Consider the following 20,281-nt stretch of genomic DNA (forward strand, 5'->3'; position numbering starts at 1 on the left):
ATTCCACGAGTGTCACCCTTGTTTACATCCGCATACGGTAGTAATTGGTCGGTTGCTGTAGTTCGCGCATGCGCGTTTCTTACAGAGCGACCGGTCTGAAGTGTTTTTACCGGCTGATCAGAGCCGAAGTCACCGCAGATTGACGAGGAAAGCGTCCGTTCATCTTTAACACAAGGTGACCGTACAGATCATTGGACGATCAACAACCGGTGCTGAATACGCTCTTCAAGACAAAAAGGAAACATTGAAGAATTGGAAGACAAAAGGTAAAGTAACGCCGTCTAAATTCGACCAGTGTAATGGAGCACCTAGTGACCGCGTTATCTGGCGAGTATGTGCCTGTAGTGGAGACAGGTGTGGAAAATAAAGACATCAATTAGTCGTTCTGGCGATTTTTGTCCACCTCAATCGATTAATTCATATTCATTCGAATATCAAGGAAAGTTTTGAAAGTGTCAAACCGTCATAAATAAGAAATAGCAACGCATTATCCCCTAGCGCTAACATTATTATTTTTTAGGTTTTAAACAATGACAGCGTAAACAGAAATAAACACACCATGATATTGATTACCTTTACAAAAGTTACACACATGGATGTATTATTTAGGTTACAGCTGTCTTTCCTCTACGTCTACTAAAGAACAGACGCATTCTCGCCAAAGGCACCAGTTAACACAGTCACTTCCTAATCCCCTACACTGATTTAGCTCAACCATAGCATAATTCTGCTAACCCTCAAATATTCACCGCTGTCGGCGATATATATAAACGCTATTGTCATTTACAACCAACGCTGATCAGTGGAATCAATTAGACTTGGCTTGTTTTTCTCAATCCCCATCACAGTTTAACTGACTATTTTTAAGACTAAATAAGGAACCTGTTCAGATTTCTGATACACACCGATAAAAGATGATAGAACGAATCTGACTTTGCTGTGATTGTTTTGTGACCATTTAATAACTGTATCTAGTTCACCATGTCAAATCAAATCAAGTCGGTCACCAGACTTTATACAATCTTTAAGGGTGTAAGCAAAGCATTATGTCACTTTTACCTGACTGAATATTCATTATATCTATCTCAATAATGTACTATTCACTGTCACCACAACATACACAGGTATTACAATGCAAAAATCCAGATGTTGACTTGGAGTGTGTTGTGTTTTACATTTCCATCTCCAGCAAACTGGCAGGAGATGTGTGCTGCTGTGTACGTGCTGTCTACAATAACGGGCTACGTGCTCACCTCGGCCCTGCTGATGAAATGCCCGTCTATCCTTCACCGCAGGAGGCGAGAGGCTTTCCGCTGCAGGCACATTTCCCACCGTGGAGGTGAGTGTGTGTCGGTGGTCATTCTGTCGTCATTTCAATATTCATCTAATTGACCTTTACCTCAAATACAAGGATGCTCCAACACGCTCATCATAATGTGTTGTTATCTCATTATCATCAGATATAATAATTCTTGACACACAGGTTTAGTTCACTGGCTCTTATCTTAATGTTGACATCATTGTTTTTATAAGTGTGATGGATTGTTGTTAGGGCGAGCTTTCGTTGTGAATACTGAAGTTTACATTACATTCTCTTTACTGTGTGAACACTGTTCCACTGTTCTCCTGTGGGGAGACCCATGACGACACTAAGTGTGTATGTCTGAATTGCAGGGGCCGGTGAAAATCTGGAAAACACAATGGCAGCTTTCAAGCAGTGAGTTATGGGCCGAGGCATTATGACAAAGCTTTTTATCTTCATTTCTGAGCTTCCCACACACAAGAGAAGGAACTGGTGATTGATCATGTGGATGTGGGCGGCATATGAGCATGTGTGCGCTTATCATATTGGCATGCAAGTGTGCTGTGTGTGGTTTTCCATTTTGTGGTTTTTCTACGCTTACACAGATACAGTAACGTTTGTGTGTGTGTGTGTGTGTGTGCTGTGTGTTGACTCGTGCAGTGCTGTGGATCTCGGCACAGACATGCTGGAGTTGGATTGCCACCTGACCAAGGATGGAGAGGTGGTGGTGTCCCATGATGCCAACCTGCAGAGGTCCACTGGCATTAACTCTTACATCTCGGACGTGTCCTACGCTGTGAGTGGCTGCTCTGCCTCGTCTCCTATTATCATTATGTCTCTATATTGGAAAGAGAATGAGCATCTATATGATTTTCTAATCTCTTTTCAGCGTCATACATTGTTTAGCTGTCCATTTCTCTTTAGACTACTCACAAATGAATGATCTTAAATTTAGCCTGAAATTTGGTTTGGAAACTGCTATATATTGTAGGTCAAAATAAACATCCACGTTTCAGATATTTCTGGTGAAAAGTTTTCATAAATGTTTGAATCCTTGAAACTTTGAGAACTCAAAAAAATATCTTGTTATGCTTGAGAAAAATTCAATTATGTAAATGAGGTCACCAGTGGTTATGGATCCTGTGACTGAGGTTCCATAACCACACAGATCAGGCGATCAGGTGATCTATCTATCTGATTATTTCTTCATCAGAAAGTCATGTGACCATGTGATATGGTCACTTTTTGGTGAAGTTAGTTAGTGAGCCACTCTAGTTATATCAATTGTTGCTCATTGATCGCTTATAATGCTTTCTTTAACAAATCGTATTTAACAGTGCCTTTTGTTCTATTTTAATCTGATATAGTTGGATATAGTCATTGTGAAAGGGTTCAAGGGTCAAAAGGTTTCAAACTGTCCTGAAAACTTCATTTTGGATTCGACTTTGGCCTCCATATCATGTGTACATAGACAAGTAACACATGTTTTTACAATGGCACCCACTAAGGCCTGACACAGCCGACCAATCAGAACAGAGTGAAGGGGAACAGGAGGGAACTTAACAGAGACACTCCAAGAATAGCAGAAAAGGCCGTATTCACCCAGTGTGCTCGGAAAATAAGAATATGAACATCTTTACTGGGATGCATGTACAGGTTGATTCAAGATTCACTTTATTTGTCAGGACTTCAGGCCTGAGTCTGGCTCGCTTTGTATCGTTTTGAAGCTGTTTTGAAATGTAAATGTGAATACTAATCAAATCAAGTACTCAGAATTGAGTGTGGCATACTGTTGGCTACAGCTACTGCATAATTAACTTTATTTTGAAGTTGAGGGCCCACACCCTGAAATTAGATAACAAATTGTCAGAAATGGATGTCATTTAATCCCTGCAGTTTTATTTGTGGGGCTGGAGATGAATGTTGATAACTCCCAGTGTGTCTCCTGCTTGTGTCCTGGTGTGTCCTTGCATCTCCTCCTGTCTGTTCTGTCTTATGTGTTAACCACTGGCCGCTGTGTGCTCTTTGCAGGAGCTCCCCACATACCTCTGCAAGCTGGGTGTAACATTTCAGAGGGGTGAGCGTCTCACACTCATGTCCCGTGTTATCAGTGCAAACGACGCCGACTTCACGCCTGCACCACAACCGGCACAGCATGAGTGTTTGTGCCATTTTGTCTTAACAGTGATGCAGCACTACTTAACAAGATCAAATCTGACCCCTGTGACTAAATAGCATTTAGATTTTTAAAGTAATTTCCCAAATTCATTTAGCGCAGCAGCAAACATCACTGTCAGCACGTCTTTTGTGTGTGTGTTTAGCAGCTGTTGGCAGGAGAGTGACAAGCCCAGGGCGAAGGATGAACACATTTATCACACAGCGTTCAGTACGTGTGAAGGTGACCCTGACTCGTCCTTGTTTTTTGTGCAGAGTATTTCTGTGAGGGGGGAGAAGACAAACGCATCCCTCTGCTCAGGGACATCTTTGAAGCTTTTCCAAATACCCCCGTCAATGTTGACATAAAGGTCAACAACGACACACTCATCAAAAAGGTGTGTATATATGTGTGTGTGTGTGTGTGTGTGTGTGTGTGTGTGTGTGTGTGTACGTGTGTGTGTGTGTGTGTGTGTGTGTGTGTGTGTGTGTGTGTGTGTGTGTGGTATCTCCTGACAAGTACAGGCTTATATGTTATGGGTTAATGTGTGTTTTTTTTGGAAATCATATATGAATATTATCTAATGTTAGAAAGAAAAAGGATGTTTTCTTTGGGAATGCCGCAGGAGTTATTCAGACTGGACAAATTTCCATAATGCCGACTCATCCCTCTTTGCAGGTGTCCGAGCTGGTGGTTAAGTACGACAGAGAACATCTGACGGTGTGGGGCAACGCCAGTAACCAGATTGTCAAAAAGTGTTACAAAGAGGTAAACAAAGACAAGATACACAATCTGCTTTTGGATCTGACAAGACTCTTTGTGGTTCCTCTCGGTGTCGGTATCAGTCGGCGCCGTTAAGGAAGTTGAATGGAAAGTAAGTAAAGTAGGTGTCGCACTGGGATGGTTGGAACGCTGTAGGAAAGAAGATATGGAGGCATCATAGCAGCTCTGAATCCTGCTTTGTGGCTTAGATCTTCTATTTGTGCATCAGTAACTTTTTCTTTGATTTGGCTTCTTATCAGTCATCAACATCAATTGCTATATATTAGTAAAACTATATCTTGGTAATGTGTGTGTGTGTGTGTGTGTTTTGTAGAACCCTCGTATTCCAGTGCTGTTCAGCTTTCCCAGAGTGCTGCAGCTGTTGGGCCTCTTCTACACAGGACTGTTGCCCTTCATTCCCATCAAGGAGCAGTTCCTGGAGATCCCCATGCCCTCTATTGTCACCAAGTAAGCATGTGTGTTTGTGTGTGTGTGTGTACCCTGGGTAATACTGTGCTGTCGACAAACTGACACAGACACAAGCCCTTGGCAGCCCTAGTGTGTCAGTGACATACATTCGTAACTCTACACTCCTCCGATCGGTGTCATGGCGCAGGTACACAGCATTTGATAGCAGTGGGTCAAAGGTCGGGTCCTGTGTTACAGTGTACCAATGAACGAATTGAACTCTTGTCTGCGTAAACTGTGGCGGAAAAATATGAAGAATGGAAGAAAGAAATGTATTTACAGGGTTTAATGAGCCGGGGTCGCTGGATTAATGAGGAATTCTGTCCCAGTTGCACTTTCCGGATTGAAAGAATTCCTGTTTGGTCCAGCTGTCTGCATTGACGGAGAGTTAGGGGATAAAAGGAAACATTTGTGTATTTTTACTATAAAACCCTAAATTAGATCAATCTTGGTTGAATAACTTGCGAATACCAATCATATCCCAAATGTTTTTTTTTTTAGTGATATTGATTGAACTCAAAAGCTGTTTTGACTCAGTTTAGTTGATAGATTTTCTCTGTTGGAACCTTCAGGGCTGGATTTGGATTAATTAAACCCACAATTTTACTTTGCCCTCTCGCATGTATTTTAATTTAATAGACTTTACATCTTTAATGAGGGTTGTAAATGTTTCAACACGTGGCTCCTCTCCTCCTCTGCCTCCTCTGCCTGCCTACCTGTTCTCTTTGTTCAGCTCTCTTTGTTCCGTTCGGTCCCTTTCTGTCTCCGTTTCCGTTTTGGGGATCTGGACGCTGAAAGACGATCCGTCACCTCTCTAATTAAATCGATAAAAGAAACATTCACACCACTTTGCCCGGGGAGAGTGTATGTGTTGGTTGGATCATAAGGATCAAGGTCATAGGGCAGATTATGCACTATGCTCCACAGGCTTTAAGGGTCAGCTGATTGCTTTCATCACACTGCTGTTAAGGCTTCTACAGTATGTGTGCTAAGTATTTACTTAATGCTACTTAAGGGAACAATCCACCCTCACATGAGCAGATGCGGTTACATGATCCATTTGTGATGCGTTCATGTATTGCGCACACTTTCTACTTGAGTTAAAGAGTTCCCTAGAAAGAGTCTTACAACTGCAGAAAACCTAATCAGCTGCTTTCATGCTTTATAGTTACTAAATCAAGCTTTGTGTTGGACATTTATGCATAAATAATAACTTGAACTTGTATTTCCAACATACTTTGGGGCTGCCTGCTGTGATAAACAAAGAAGTTAGTTTAAACTCGATTTAACTTCTTTTACTCTTCTGTGTGTCTGTGCAGACTAAAGGATCCAAGCAGAATCACCAAGAGCCAAAGATTTGTGGCGTGGTTGGCAGACACGTAAGTTCAATGTCAGAAATCCTTGAATTGAGGGAGTAAATCCAATGTTTGGTATTGTTTATGCTACCTAATCGGATTTTAGTTAGGCACTGGAAATCACTTTGGGACCCTCTTTTGAAAGTATTTGTGATTGGAGCCATCCTGAAGCTCTCTGTACTCTTTTGTTACAGCTTGCTGATGAGGAAATCTCTGTTCAACCATCTAACTGCCAGAGGAATCCAGGTAAAACTGCTTTTTATCTCCTATAATACTTTTCTCCTTACGAAGAGGATAAAGGAAGCTATTCCAGGCCTTATTACCACCACCTCCCTATTAAGACTCACTAATATTTACTATTTTTACACTAAGGTGCCAGGTCTTGATGCTGATAGACCGGTTAGTTAATTTTGATGAGGTGTTTGTTTGTATAGATTAAGGAGGCAAGTGACAGCTGTGTGATATTGGCACTCAAACCCACACCAAAAATAACGTGTTATCAACCGTATCCTGCTGATATATGAGTCACCACAGGCTGTAATCTTTGCCTGGTGTCCTGGCTGAGCAGTTTCAGTTGTGATTTGCTGTAAGTAAATGGGAAATGCCTAGACTTTTGCCGGAAGTTCTGAAATGTCATGGAAATGAATGTAAGCATGTAAGATCTCTTGGATAACCGTCCGTCCCCCTGCTGCTGCTGCTTTCAGGTCTACGTTTGGGTGCTGAACGATGAGGAGGACTTCCAGAGGGCGTTCGATTTAGGAGCGACAGGGGTGATGACAGATTTTCCCACCAAGCTCAAGGACTTCATGGACAGGAATCACATTACTAAGCCCCAGTGACCCCGCCAAGTCTCATTTCACCTCCCACCAACCCAAATGCCAGTGATTATTCTGCAAAACCTGAGCAACCTGCCAAATAATCCCCCCTCCACTCCTCCTGCACACATACACACTTTTACTGTACGCATTCCAGCAGAGGTATTCTCCGACTGTGGGTCAGTAGGGTTCGCAGCTAAGTTCTGCCTCCACTGCTTCTGCGAGGAAGAAGCAGTTCTTTGCACTAGTGACACACATTTCTGCATTTTTGAGTATTGATGTTTGTAAGCACACATACTGAGGCCGGTTCTTAAGCAGCTCTGTGTGGAATTCACATTTGATTGAAGGCTTTTGACTTGAAAGTTGTTTTACAGGGGTCATCAGTGTAAGCACCAGCACAAGCAGCTGAAAATCATCTTTAAGTGCTATTTAATGTATGTGGCCTTTCATTTGTTTTGGGTTTTTTTGGACAGTTTGACAATGAACATAGTGTAATAACTCAGACTAAGCAGATACATTTTATATGGGTCACAGCCAACCAACAAATGGCATTTGACAAATTGATCTGTGAATTGAACTGAAAAGTTTTATATCCTCTTTTTAAAGATAGGAGGGGTTGAAGCTTAGATTTTGCTGTGATTCCTGCAGAAAATGACTGAAGATGAGTTTCTCCATCAAATGATTTTGCACAATATAATAGAATATAATAGAATATATCAGTTTGATTTCGTCATGAGTCGTATCTTTTTCGTTGTTGTTATGAAATGTGATAGTAAACACTGTAAAATGTTTTCAGAAATATTAAGATAATTCCTTTCGACTCTGTGTGTTAGTTTGAATGTGTACAAATCATTGTTTATCATTATTATTCTAAGATTATCAGACCACTAAAGGTCTAATCTGATTTTGTGGCCATGTAATGAGGGTACTATGTGGTATTTGACAGTATTGCTGGTACTGGATGTTTTATTGCTGCTGTTACTGAATGTTTTTTAAAGAGAAATCTGACATTTTTACAGTGTTTTGTAAAATGTCCAAAGCTGTCCAAGAGAAATTGACATGAATACATCACTGACATTACATTTGTTTTGCATGCTCAAATGAATATTGTTGTGTTCGGATGTATTGTGACAGACCCAACGCCTTATCCCACATGAGAGTGTGGCATTTGATTTACAGGGAGATTATTAAAAGTGCAGTGTTTTATCTGTATCAATAAAATAATAAAGAATTGTGATACAAGTGGTGTGTATGTGCACAAACCATTAATAATCTCCTTCAATTGTTCGATTTACACAGAATCGATATTTTCCTTCTGAAGTTGACACGCTATTCAGTTTGTAAATATTAAATCTTATCTTATCACATCTCCTGGTCTACCACCTTTAACTTGGCAGGCTGTTGACATGTTTGCCAGAGGGGGGCGCTGTTGGTCAGCGATCACATATTGTATGTTTTCCCTACAGCAAGTTGGAAATAATAAATAATTAGTGGTCATGTTTTATTACATGAAGACCACCGACAACCAACACGTATTCTATACTGGTTTTTGTAACAGAAATAATCTCACTTTTACGGTAACTTCTTCTTTATTCGTTCTTTAACCTAAAGTGTCGGACACATCACTGTATTTTCCAGAGTTCAGTAAAAAATTAGCCTCCGGTGACATTATTCGTTACTCGTGTCAGCTGCCGACCAATCAGCTCGGTGTTGCTATGCCCGATCACTTTGTTGATTGGCTGACACGCTTGTCATTTATTCCACAAATCAACATCCCAGTGTGATTTTTACCAAAGAGCCTGAACTCGGCCGTCAAGATGCCTCTCGTCCAATGTTTGCACTTTGGATGGATCCTGTGGGATGATCCTCACATGTCCTCAGTCTTGTGGCTATATTTCAATGGTCCAGCCTAAGACATATCACAACCCACAGACAAATCTCACATTAAAAAGGAGCAGTCACAACAATTTTATAGCTTTAATTTATCAAATGAATGTTTTAGAAGCTTTTAGAGGCAATCAATGTTGCGCATGCGCACCAATTTGCCGCGCGTACAAACTTGCGTAAATATCGCCACAGCGTCAATATCATCGTTTTATTAGTACGTTGTTTAAACCGCTACATCAAATATGTCCAGCTCAGAACAGAAGCGGACACCAACACGCTCGGCTTCACCTTTTCAAACTCGAACGGACCTCGCTGCATTAGCTCTATTTACACGAAGGCGGAAGTCGCTTACGGGGAGTCATCTCGCTTCAGGTGGCTGTATTTTGATTCTCTCTCTCTGTGTCTCTCTCTCTCCCTCTCTCTCTCTCTCCTAAACTCTGCTGAGCATCGCTGCGCGTCAAAACATTGCGTCTCTGCTGGACTTACCAGGGCCGGAGAGAGGAAATCTACAAGGAAAGGAATGCAAAACGGGCTTTAGCATTGGCACTGCCACGAGGAAGAAGCCGAGGAGGTGCGACATTTTCTAGGCTACGTGGAGATCCGAATTTTTTCATCCCGTCAAAGGTAAAAAGAAAAAAATGTTTGTCAGTGTTATTTGCCCTGCGGTATGTTTACCAATGCGCACTGTGTTGTTACATTGCTATATCACATTTGTTCCACTCTCAATTCAGTCCTATACAGACTGTCCAACACTTTTAATCGATACATCCTCTAACATTGCTTGATATGGGTGTTGATCATTCAGGTACGATCGATACTTATGTACACTTAACTACAACATTCCAAAGATTATACCTGTAATTTTGCGCATTGTGTGACTGTCACAAGTGTTTGGACCGATGAGTGGCGTGTTGTTGTTGTCGATCGTGACGGTGATGGTCCTGCAGTGGAGCTATCTAGTGGTTATTATTAGTACACGTTTTTGCATGCGCCATCAAACTGTGATCAATGCGGGTGATCAGATAGTAGAACATCAAGACATCATGACGGCAGAGGTCTGGTTTTCATCGATTTGTCAAAGTCATTACTGATGTCTATTTCACAGAGAGAGAGACAGAGACAGAGAGAGGAGAGAGAGAGATTGTGTGTGTGTGTGTGTGTGTTGTGTGCGTGCGTGCGTGCGTGCGTGTGTGTTTGGTTCACAGGCAGCATTGCTGAGCTGAGGCATCCCCACCATCTGTGCTTGTGTGGTGGCTGAAGTTCTGCCCCAGATAAAAAATTGCGCCATTGCCTGTGACCTGCTTCATACCAATAACACACACTTTGTAAACCTCACACATACTTCTAAGCTGCCTCTCCTCCACCATCCCATCCCAAGAGAAGATACCAGAAGTGGAGGTGCTGTTTCCCTGCCAAGTGATATTTAAAGACCATGTACATGTATATCCCCATGACTTCATCATCAAATGATGTCACAACCTTTTCACTCTGGACGATCTCATTGCAGAGCGCAGATAGGTATCGATCAGGAGGAGTCAATGCATGGATGGAGGATGAGGTCAGAGAGCTGCGGGCCTTGAAATATAATCAAACAAAAGGGAACTGGAATCTCTTAGTACATCACTTTTTACAGTGATGTCATCTGAAAGCCCAACCAAATGTATAAGAAAGGAGGATTAAGAATCAGAATTACATGGGTTGTCGTCAGCCTCACCAGCAGGGGGTTGAGAAAAGTTTCCTTCTAATCTTGTTTGTAAATGATAAGGATTTAGAAACAAGTCAAAAACAAGCATCCTAATACTGAAAACGTCCTGCTTCACCTCACAGCAGAGGTGAGTACATTGGCAAACGTGTCAATAAGTAACAGACACTTGAGTTGGTATGAGGGAGCGTCGTCTCATCAGTGAGATGTTGAGATGTGATATGTGGGGAGGCAGGGAGGAGTTTCTGCTTTACTCAGTGATGTCATGCTGCTGTATGCTGTTGGCCCTGATGTGACTGAAGGGTGAACAAGATGAAAACTTAGTGTACTTAACACCACAAATTGATTTCCTTCCTTCCTTCCGTCCTTCCTTCCTTTTCTCTTCCTTTCCTCACCCCTCTGTTCCTCTCTTACCTGGCTTTCAGTCATTGTCGGGAAAAACAGCATGAGCATCAGCAGCATCAGTGTGTTACATAATAAAGGTTGGTTGTTTCTTTTGTCTGGATACAAGCGGCCTTTTGGCACGTCGCCCTATTTGTGATGACACCCAGAAATGACCAGAATAGACAGCTCGGTGACCTCAAACCACCCATGGGCACTGCCGATGAATGAATGGAGCGACAGCAAAAAAGAATAAAAAATACAGCTGGAAAGGCACAGAGAGACAGACGAGGCAGTTCTTGCAGGCTCAGACAGCCTTGTTTCTAATGTGTCATGGTTGATGAATTTGGTGCGGAAGAAGACTGCCTGGGCATCTGTGATTAGAGTCTGAAGTCTTCTGATCACTCATGCAATTTGCTGCTCCGTCAAAGTGTTTTTATTGTGAATCAGGCCCTCATTGTCTCCTTGCATCAGCGTTTTTACAGCCCTTCAGCGTCTCGGTCCTACAAAACAATGTCGCCATGCAACAAGATGTTCAGACACAGAGATGAGTGCTGTTCTGTTTTTAGAAGCTAATCCATTAAGCGTGCATGTTTACCGTGATGCAGAGGGCAATTTCCCCCCCTAACCCATATATGTCCAATATCCTCCCGGTCTTTATGGTTCTTCTTGTCCCTGTGATCTTTATAATGATCAGGTTAAAGGGACTTAGAGCTGAAACCACAAGCAGCTTTTAATTGTGGTTACATTCTGGTCTGGATGTTATATTGAGACAGTGAACCGCAATGACAAAAACCTCAGACCTCCCAAATCAAAGCTACAACTTCCCGTATCGTGACTGGATTTTGAGTTTCTTATAAACAGACACAAAAGACCTTTTTGAGGCAAATGTACTCACTGACATGCTTTGTGAACGGTTGTTGTTTCTAAGCGGACATTAATCTCGGCCGTGGTCCGTGAAAGCTCGACTCCAAGGAACTCCAGATGGATTATATATGACCCATGGGAAGATGTGTAATGTGTCCAATATGATAATCCACCGCTGTTGTTAAGTGTCTATCAGTGACATGTTAGCTACATGGACCACTGTTACACCACAAACAGCTTCTGATGGAGTTCAAAGCTTAAACAACACAGAATCTGATGAGGCTTTTGGTCCAAATCTACAAGGCAGCGTAATTGAGGTGTTTAGCTGTCGCACTCATCCTGAGTCACTTATATAGTAAATGCAGTGGTGGAGGCTTAAAAAGAAGCTTAAAAAGAAATGTAATCAAATTAGAAGATTGAGATTTGAAGCTTACATTCCTGGATTGCTTATCCTTAAAATAGAAGATTAATTACTGAGCTGTAATCGTAGAAGTTTGTGTATGATTAGAGAGATGGTCGGGAGTGTTGTTGATGTGTGTTTGCGGCGTTCCCACAGCAGCCAAATACAAGGGAGTTGAATGGGAAAGTTAAGGAAGTGCATTGTGTGTGTCGGTCGTATATCAGAGGTGTTGATTCTGTGCGGTAGGACAGTTGGATCCAGTGTGAGCCGTAGTCCTAAACTGACCGAGAGGATCAACTTGCTCCAGGTCATATCAGGAGTGTGTGTGTGTATGTGTGTGTGTGTGTGTCAGGGGGTCAGCTCTGACAACTGTACTGAGCATTTCTTTGTGCCCGATCCCACGCCGCTGGCACAGAGTCAGAGGAGGGAAAACAAGGGCACGTCTCACCGCCCCTTATTTATTTATATCGGCTGCGTCCTTCCCATCAGCGGCGGCGCTGTTATCAAGCCTCCATCTGACACTGACAACAATCATACCACACCGCTGCAACGCAAACGAGGCCTCTGTTGTTTGTCCTCAGCTCACTCTGGCCTCTCCTGCCCCCATCCTGTGTTTTATGAGGTTTTCCAGATGGTACCGTGCACACGGGCAGGAAGCAGAGGAAACAAAAGTGGGGCAGCAGACAAATCATACAAACAAAAAGTATAAGTGATTCATATAGAATATTAAATGGAAGAGTGACACAGACTATGTAAGTGAACTTTGTTTTGTTAGTGTTTGTCAGTTAGAGTCAGAGTAAGAAGAAGTTCCTTAATGAAATGGAACATATTACGTTTTCTTTAAATTGTATTATTTTTATTTTTATTTTTTTATTAGCGGTCTTATTTTGGAACTTTTGCAATGCTTTAATCCACTTGAGTCTCCCCTGTTGTAGCACCACTGTACACACAGAGTGAAAACAGCATGTCCTGGTTGACCTGTGTCAGGCCTAAGCTGGTCCCACTGACAGACTGCCTTGTAATGTGTGGGGGGGTCAGACCAGAAGAAAAATGTAAGATTTCAGGGAACTATGGTCTTTAACTTTGCCTTAGTGGATAATGGACTCTTCCACTTTAAATGTGGACCTCAAGTTTTGCAACCATGACTATATTACACTATAGAAATGAGGGAAAATTAAAAGCACAGCATGGCCCCTGTAAGCGGTAAACACAAAATGGGACACGTAGAGCGTTTTGGCCTCTAACTATTTTGTCTCCTGTGTTTAGTTAGTCAAAACATCTCCTACCTTCACGGCTTGGGGGCCATTGGGATGCTTCCAAGGCCAGATCGCCAATCTTCTCAGGCACCGGGGCACAGCAGTAGAAGTATTTTAAGCGCTCTGTCTATTTGGATATCGTGGAGTGAACATAGCACCGGGCTCACAGTTGTGCTCACCTAAGCAGATTATCTCTGCAGCCTCTCAGACTCAAACACACAACCTGAGCCCGGCTGTCTGCGTGTGCTGAGAGGCCAACACTAAAACCTGAGTAGTGAAAAAAACTGTTTGATCACAATGGAATCAGATGCTGGTGTGCAATAATCTGGCCCTGTAAGTGTAACAAAGGAGCCCAGTGGTGCCCCGCTGGCTCTCCTCATGGTGGTTTCCTCTTTTCTGGATATGCAGGTTTTCTTCATCTTGTATTGAATTGCAATACTGGGTGGTATTAAAAATGCACAATCATCCAATAGCAGAGTGTGGAGTTGACCTCATCAGTGTCTAACTAAAGTCTTGGAAAGAGAGCGTCTCCTGTCATCTGCATGCGTCAAAGGCAAATGATCTTTCAAAACCATTTTTAGACTGAATTTAACTGTCCCTAATTAAGTATGCAATAGTAGAGAATGGTTAAGGACCTTTGTCAAAGTGCTGATGCTGGTGCTGTGTCAGCACTCTGTCCTACCTGAGACATTTGTTAATAAGACATGATGTCATCAGATTGTCACAGTTTGGGGGTTTAAAGGGTTTCACAGACCCATATGGAGCGGGACTGTAATCCTAATCCTTCACGTGAGTTGGAAGAATGAACCTGAACCATGACAGCAGTGACCCACCGGCTGTACACCTGTGTCCCACTTTGCGGCCCTGGGTGTTGCGCAACCTTGTAACCGTTATCCCGCCGCCCTCAGGTGTGTGCCTCCCTCCACCGCCCACCACGGCCCTCACCTGTGTGTTGCGGTGCTTCCCCTGCGAGCCGACCTGGGCCGGCAGTCCCTTCTTGCACCGCCCGCCAACTCCGCCCATGGTCAGAATGACGCGCTCCAAGACCTTTCAGGCCTACCTGCCGAGCTGCCACCGAACCTACAGCTGCATCCACTGTCGAGCTCACCTGGCCAACCACGATGAGCTCATCTCCAAGGTAACCAGCTTCAGCTCTGCAACACTTACTTGACTCATCTTACCAGCAATGGTTGCTCCTGGAAACCACGATGGCAGAGCTGACATTCAGGCAGCTATTTGTTACGCACGGTGATGGAGGAGTTCACATGTGCAACACTCGAGGTTTAGTCATGAAATCTAGTTTGTCTTGATCTTGTGGACTGTTTTAGATCTAAAAGCAATTAGGATTATAAATGTATGGTCACTCTTTCAATGTGCATTTATATAAACTACTGCTCACGTGAACACAGACCTGTGACAGAAATGCACACGCACACACAGACACACATAAAGCCTTTTTATACATCTATTTACAAACTTTTCAGATATTAAAGATACAGTATGTTCAAAAAATGTAAGATTGGGATTTTTCGAGTTTTTAAGGAACTATGGCTCCTATGTGATTAAACCCTAACCAAGATATAACATTTATGTCATATGATATAAAGTATAGATGTTGAACCAGAGCAAAGGTTTGATTATTTTTCACATTTTCCCTCATCCCTCCCTCTCTTTCTCTCTCTCTCTCTCTCTCTCTCTCTCTCTCTCTCTCTCTCTCTCTCTCTCTCAGTCGTTCCAGGGCAGTCAAGGCCGAGCTTACCTGTTCAACTCAGTGTGAGTATTTGTCTAAACTCCATAAATAAATAATATAAAGTGTTCCAGTGTGTTGTGTGTATGGACTCAGTGTGTGTTCGTGCACTTTGGAGCAGCAGCACTATCAGACAAGTCGAGAGTGAAAACGCTCTGCAGCCCACTGCCCCGGGCTGCTTTATCAGTATGCACTGTGTGAGTGGGTGTGAGGCAGTGACTCACTCTGAGGTGATGATCATACATGCAGCTGAGCACTTGCACAGGGCCTTACTCTCCTTTAGTTTACCTTCTTTCCTGCTTTCCTTCTGGCTCAGAGTGAACGTGGGGTGTGGCCCTGCAGAGGAGAGAGTCCTGCTCACAGGCCTGCATGCTGTGGCAGATATCTACTGCGAGAACTGCAAGACTACGCTGGGCTGGAAATATGTAAGTGTCCATGGTTTGGTAGTGGAAACTCAGCTCACACACAGCAGCCAAGCTTAGAGGACAACAAATTGGGTGGTGGTTATTATTATAGCACTAATCTAATTTTATTTAGACCCTGATTATATTTGGAGCGACTCTTCACTCAGGGTGAACGCACAGCAGTGGGCTGAATGGATTACATTACATTACATGACTCCTGTATTATAAAAATACATGACTCATACCTGACCAGTTGTGCACGATTCGAGTTACAAAGACAATTTGTCATTTCAGTTGTCACTCAATCCTGAAGTCATACTATATGTTAATAATGCTGTATTATAATAAATACAGCCACCGTGTAGTTTAACACTATCCCAACTACACCACACGTTCTAACTCCATTGAATTGATTGACAAATGCCTATCATGTGTATGTCTGACAATTAAGCATTATACCTATTTTCAATGATGTGAAACCAAGAAGCAGAACATTTTCACAATGGACAAGCTTGGACTTGGCACAGCGGTTTGCGGTTCCCTCACAGCAGGAAGGTTGTGGGTTTGAAGCCCTGTGGTTTTCTGTGTGCTTTCTAGTGCTCCTGCCCTTAACCCCAAAGCACCATGGGCCCTCAGTATTACACTGTGACTACCCACTGTTCCTAGCAATTAGTTCAACCTAAAAGATGATAGTTGATCAGTTATTGATTAATTCTTGATTACTGATCACCCATATAAAGACTGGCTTCTTATAGTAGCATTCAGAGTTGAACCTAAAGTGAGGCTGTGAAGGTGTTGCAGGGCCTCTGATCTGAATAGGATCCACACATGCTGGCTGGTCCATATATCAGGAGAGCTGTATATGTTGGTCCAGCTGTCACTGACAGATCCCTGTCAGCATGGAGGTGTGAGCACACACCGCAGGGCATGTGTCTGTTTCCTTAAGGGGTTATGGCACACACTAACGCACACACACACACACATTATCCGTGCTGTTTCTCCCACAACAAGGCCCCATTGAGGAGCGCCCTCTCTGTAACCCCCAAACCTTAACCTCACTGTTCACCTGAAACCTGATTCCTCAACCTCTCAGTCTAAAAATAGCTGATTTTCTCGTGATGTCTGAAAATACTCAGTAAACCAGCTCCACAAGTCATACTTTTCTTGGTACGTACTAATTTTGCCAGGACCCCAGGGGGCAGAGAGAAAACAGAAGGGACACGTGCGTAATGGAGGGCTGCCATTTATATCTCAGGGTTGTTTTTTCTACAGTCATCAAAGTTCTATGGAGACGCTTGACCTACTGCACTTTCCGCACAGAGACATCTGATAACAGGCTGCTGCTGTGCAGCTCCTCCACCGAAATAGACATAACAAAATACAGTGGCTTCACAGTGAGAGAACATGTGTATAGGCCTACTGTTGTCACACGGTAAGAAAGCCAAAACACAGCCCTGCTATGAAGAAGGGCTTAGAAACATTGAGCTGCTCTCATGCAACAACACCTGGCTGAAGCTCTTTTTGTCTCTCACACATGAGCAGGGTTTCCATTAATTAGTGCAACTCCCTAATGTAACATTGTGCCTTTCAAACTATTCAGAAAACAAGAGTTGATTGAATGAATGCCCAGAAAACATACAAATTTGGAAACAATCTACTGGGGAAACCCCATTCGTTTACAGATGATAGCATCCGGAAGGAGAAACATTGTGACCTGATTTAGGCGTAGTGGTCACAGTCGGTACTGCAGGTCACATATAAAAAAGACTTCTAGTAAAAGAAACAGCTGTAAAACTAAGAAGACAAATTCCTGAATATAACATGCAAATTAATGTTAAATGATCAGAGTTTAAAACATAAGTTGCAATATATAGTTTCATCTTATATTGGTGTGTTCCTGTGTGCATAACTAACACGGAAATTAACCCTGTTTGCTGTTGTTTTGATTGAATTGTGAATTGCCTTTTTGTGATTTCCAGTCAGTAGAGAAACTGCTCCATCATTTAACTGTGGAGATTCAATCTTTTAGTTGGAATTAGTTGTTCCTTTCTTCTATTCCAGTTAGTTCTTTTTAAAGGACAAACTAATAAAACTAAGCCCAGACATTTACCGTAATAGTCCCATTGATGTTCTTAATGGGAGAACACTAAGTGGAGCCGGCAAGTCTCCCTGCTGCAGACTTCATTTCTGGCGTTCCTTAAATCCCGTTCATATTTTCCAGAGGGGTTTTTGGATGACACACCAAATGGTAGACTAATATTATAAACTGCACCAGGCTCCACTGCTGAGTCGGATCTGGCAGGGATCTGACCTGCGACCTTTATGTTTTGGCAGAGTTTCTCTAACCGCTCGGCCAGTCTTGTGTGCCAGTGTGAAGCATGGAGACCCAGTGTGTCCTATGTGCTCCTCTGCAGGGTTTTAGTGGCTGAATTACATAAGCGGCCTCTTTAGAGCCAGAAGAGACCGGGCCAGGTTTTATTCAAGGATTTTCACATGCAGCTGAAAAGACGGCACCACCACCATCTCTGCCTCTGTGTGTGTGTCTGTGTGACTCCAGTCTGCGTCCACTCGTCTGTTTTTGTTAACTGCATTCAAGTGCATTAAAACCCATCTTTGTCTCTCCCGTCCTCCTCTTCGCCCCGCCCTTTCAGGAACACGCCTTCGAGAGCAGTCAGAAGTATAAAGAAGGGAAGTTCATCATCGAGCTGGCCCACATGATCAAGGACAACGGCTGGGACTGAGGCGCAACCGCAACATGGCGGCTGGGTGACTGGATGGACAGATTAATGACCTGGGGGGAGGGTGGGGGGAGTTGGGGTCATGAGCGGTGGGTGAGTGTGTGACTTTGGTGTGGCCGATTTTACCATTAAACCTCTGTAACTCTCTGTCTACCCCCCCTCCCCCTCCCCCATCCCTCTCGATGTACACACACACACACACACACACACACACACACACACACACACACATGCACACACACACACACACTTACATGTTCCAGACATCCCAGCTTGACAGAGCAACAGAAAGGCAGACAAGCAGCTAGCAGGTCTAGGTGACAGGCCGGCAACCATGGGACAACAGGCTGCACCCTCATTAGTTTGTTTCTTTATTTCTTTGACTGATACATGATCAGTAGGTCTTGAAAAGGTGGCAGCACTCCATTAGAGCCTGCTGGGAGACAACATCAGTTTGTGAACTATTCACCTTGTCTAACCCTAATGTCATGACCAGTTGTGTGTGGGTCATTCAGTGGTAACTTAAGCCCTTGAGAGGCCAGCTGGTCAGGCCCGGTGCCATTCTGTGGCCTCGGTGAGGAGCTGATGGACATTAGTGCTGCACCCAGTGTGAAACAGATGACCTAAGATGATTATAGCAAATCTAGCTGATCAGGGCCGTGCTTGCCGGGCCAGTATGAGGCTCGGCACGCAGGCCTGAGCAAAAGGGAAGTTGGATCGGGGAGATGGGGGGGTCGCTGTCCGCTAGGTTGCGTGACGTGGAGGGGAGAGGCAGACGCAGACCCCGATCCAGTTATGCAGTGGTGTGGGGTGAGGAGGAGGAGGAGGAGAAGGAATACAAGCAGCCACTGGCTCATCCTGAAACTAGGGAGGAATGTGACCTCGCAGCAGCGAAGCAGCTCCCCTGGGTTTTATTCATCCGTCCATACACGGAGTCGTGTAATGTGATCCGCTAATCTTCTCTGTGTATGTCTGGTGTCACTGTGTCCACCTTTGTTACGCAGCCAGGTAGGATTACACAACGAACTGAGCGAGTCTCAGGTGGAAAACTTTGGCTGGGATAAAAAGGCAAAGGTAAAGCTGGCAGTGAGCGAGCGAGACCCCTCTGCCGCTGGAGGCGAGAGGATATCAGTGAGAACACACAGGCCTGGATAACTGATCATTTACCTGGACTGAGACACTAAGGGCTGAGGCATGACTGGTTTCATGGGCCTAACGGAAAATACAGTTAGACAAATTCAGGTAGATACCTTAGGAGGTAAATAATGGAGTTATGAGGCTTTCACATGTGACTTTCACAGAGTTATGTACTGTACATGCATATGGCTGAAAGGTCATAGTTGACGCTCTTAGGCTCTCTTTCACTCTGGGATGACTGCTGTTTAACTGCTGTTACACTGTCCTTCACTCACTGACCCCTGATATCTCAGAACAGTTAAACCTGCTGCTGGGCAACACTTTGACACTACGTACTAGATGGACATTATTTCTGAAGGCGCCACCGTTTTCCTAGATTTTGTATCATTTATTATGCGATTTGTTGTTGTTTTGACACGTGGGCAACATTTGAGACAATATTAATGAGTAACATTGTTAATAATCTATCAGTGGAGTCTTCATGGTGGCTTTCTGAGCAGTGTTTTAATGAGAGAATCCATTAACTCCTTCTTCTCCATGTGCATTGGTAATGCATGCATGAACAGAAAGTGTTCTGTGGCTCACGTGACATTTTTGTGACCAGAACATTTCACATGGATTACGAGTTGCGATGCTTATGCTTTAAAGCTGCAATTAGTAACTCATCTAATCAGATCCGTATCGGTGTGTGTGAGTTCTTGGATCCTTCTGCGACACAACGAAAGCGTTGACAGGAAACGAGTCACACATTGTTGTTGTTGTTGCAAAAATATGAAGAAAATCACAAAAAATGCTCCAAAGTTGCCCAGTGTATGGCTTGAGCTCTCTTCTAGAACTATCCGGCTCCATCCAAAACGTACACAGAGTTAACCCTTCAGCAGCTGGACGCCTGCTGCCAGTAAAA

General features: G+C 43.5%; 2 protein-coding genes across 2 annotated transcripts; both read left to right on the forward strand.

The window, feature by feature from the left end:
* Positions 1–98: 98 nt before the first annotated feature.
* gdpd1 (glycerophosphodiester phosphodiesterase domain containing 1) lies at positions 99–7,419 on the forward strand. The gene is made up of 11 exons (XM_076146121.1): positions 99–266; positions 1,190–1,339; positions 1,675–1,717; positions 1,964–2,099; positions 3,335–3,380; positions 3,734–3,855; positions 4,137–4,226; positions 4,555–4,688; positions 6,008–6,067; positions 6,238–6,289; positions 6,748–7,419. Exons 2-11 carry the CDS (start codon positions 1,204–1,206, stop codon positions 6,880–6,882), a joined length of 954 nt encoding a protein of 317 aa, XP_076002236.1. The 5' UTR covers positions 99–266; positions 1,190–1,203; the 3' UTR covers positions 6,883–7,419.
* A 1,761-nt stretch (positions 7,420–9,180) lies between these two features.
* ypel2b (yippee-like 2b) lies at positions 9,181–18,933 on the forward strand. The gene is made up of 5 exons (XM_076146554.1): positions 9,181–9,369; positions 14,260–14,489; positions 15,081–15,124; positions 15,415–15,523; positions 18,154–18,933. The coding sequence occupies exons 2-5, from the start codon at positions 14,373–14,375 to the stop codon at positions 18,241–18,243; spliced, it is 360 nt and encodes a 119-aa protein (XP_076002669.1). The 5' UTR covers positions 9,181–9,369; positions 14,260–14,372; the 3' UTR covers positions 18,244–18,933.
* Positions 18,934–20,281: the final 1,348 nt, after the last annotated feature.

This window comes from Genypterus blacodes, unplaced genomic scaffold (assembly GCF_046128005.1).
Source record: "Genypterus blacodes isolate CSIRO-AG114 ecotype Tasmania unplaced genomic scaffold, CSIRO-AGI_Gbla_v1 ptg000032l_1, whole genome shotgun sequence".
Taxonomy (NCBI): domain Eukaryota; kingdom Metazoa; phylum Chordata; class Actinopteri; order Ophidiiformes; family Ophidiidae; genus Genypterus; species Genypterus blacodes.

Bases quoted from the DNA above. Each gene is read 5' to 3' on its own strand.
- gdpd1 (XM_076146121.1), top strand. From the start codon at position 1,204: ATGTGTGCTGCTGTGTACGTGCTGTCTACAATAACGGGCTACGTGCTC. The intron at 1,340-1,674 runs GTGAGTGTGTGT...TCTGAATTGCAG, and splicing joins GCACATTTCCCACCGTGGAG to GGGCCGGTGAAAATCTGGAA. The intron at 6,068-6,237 runs GTAAGTTCAATG...CTTTTGTTACAG, and splicing joins GTGGCGTGGTTGGCAGACAC to CTTGCTGATGAGGAAATCTC.
- ypel2b (XM_076146554.1), top strand. From the start codon at position 14,373: ATGGTCAGAATGACGCGCTCCAAGACCTTTCAGGCCTACCTGCCGAGC. The intron at 14,490-15,080 runs GTAACCAGCTTC...TCTCTCTCTCAG, and splicing joins ACGATGAGCTCATCTCCAAG to TCGTTCCAGGGCAGTCAAGG. The intron at 15,125-15,414 runs GTGAGTATTTGT...CTTCTGGCTCAG, and splicing joins GCTTACCTGTTCAACTCAGT to AGTGAACGTGGGGTGTGGCC.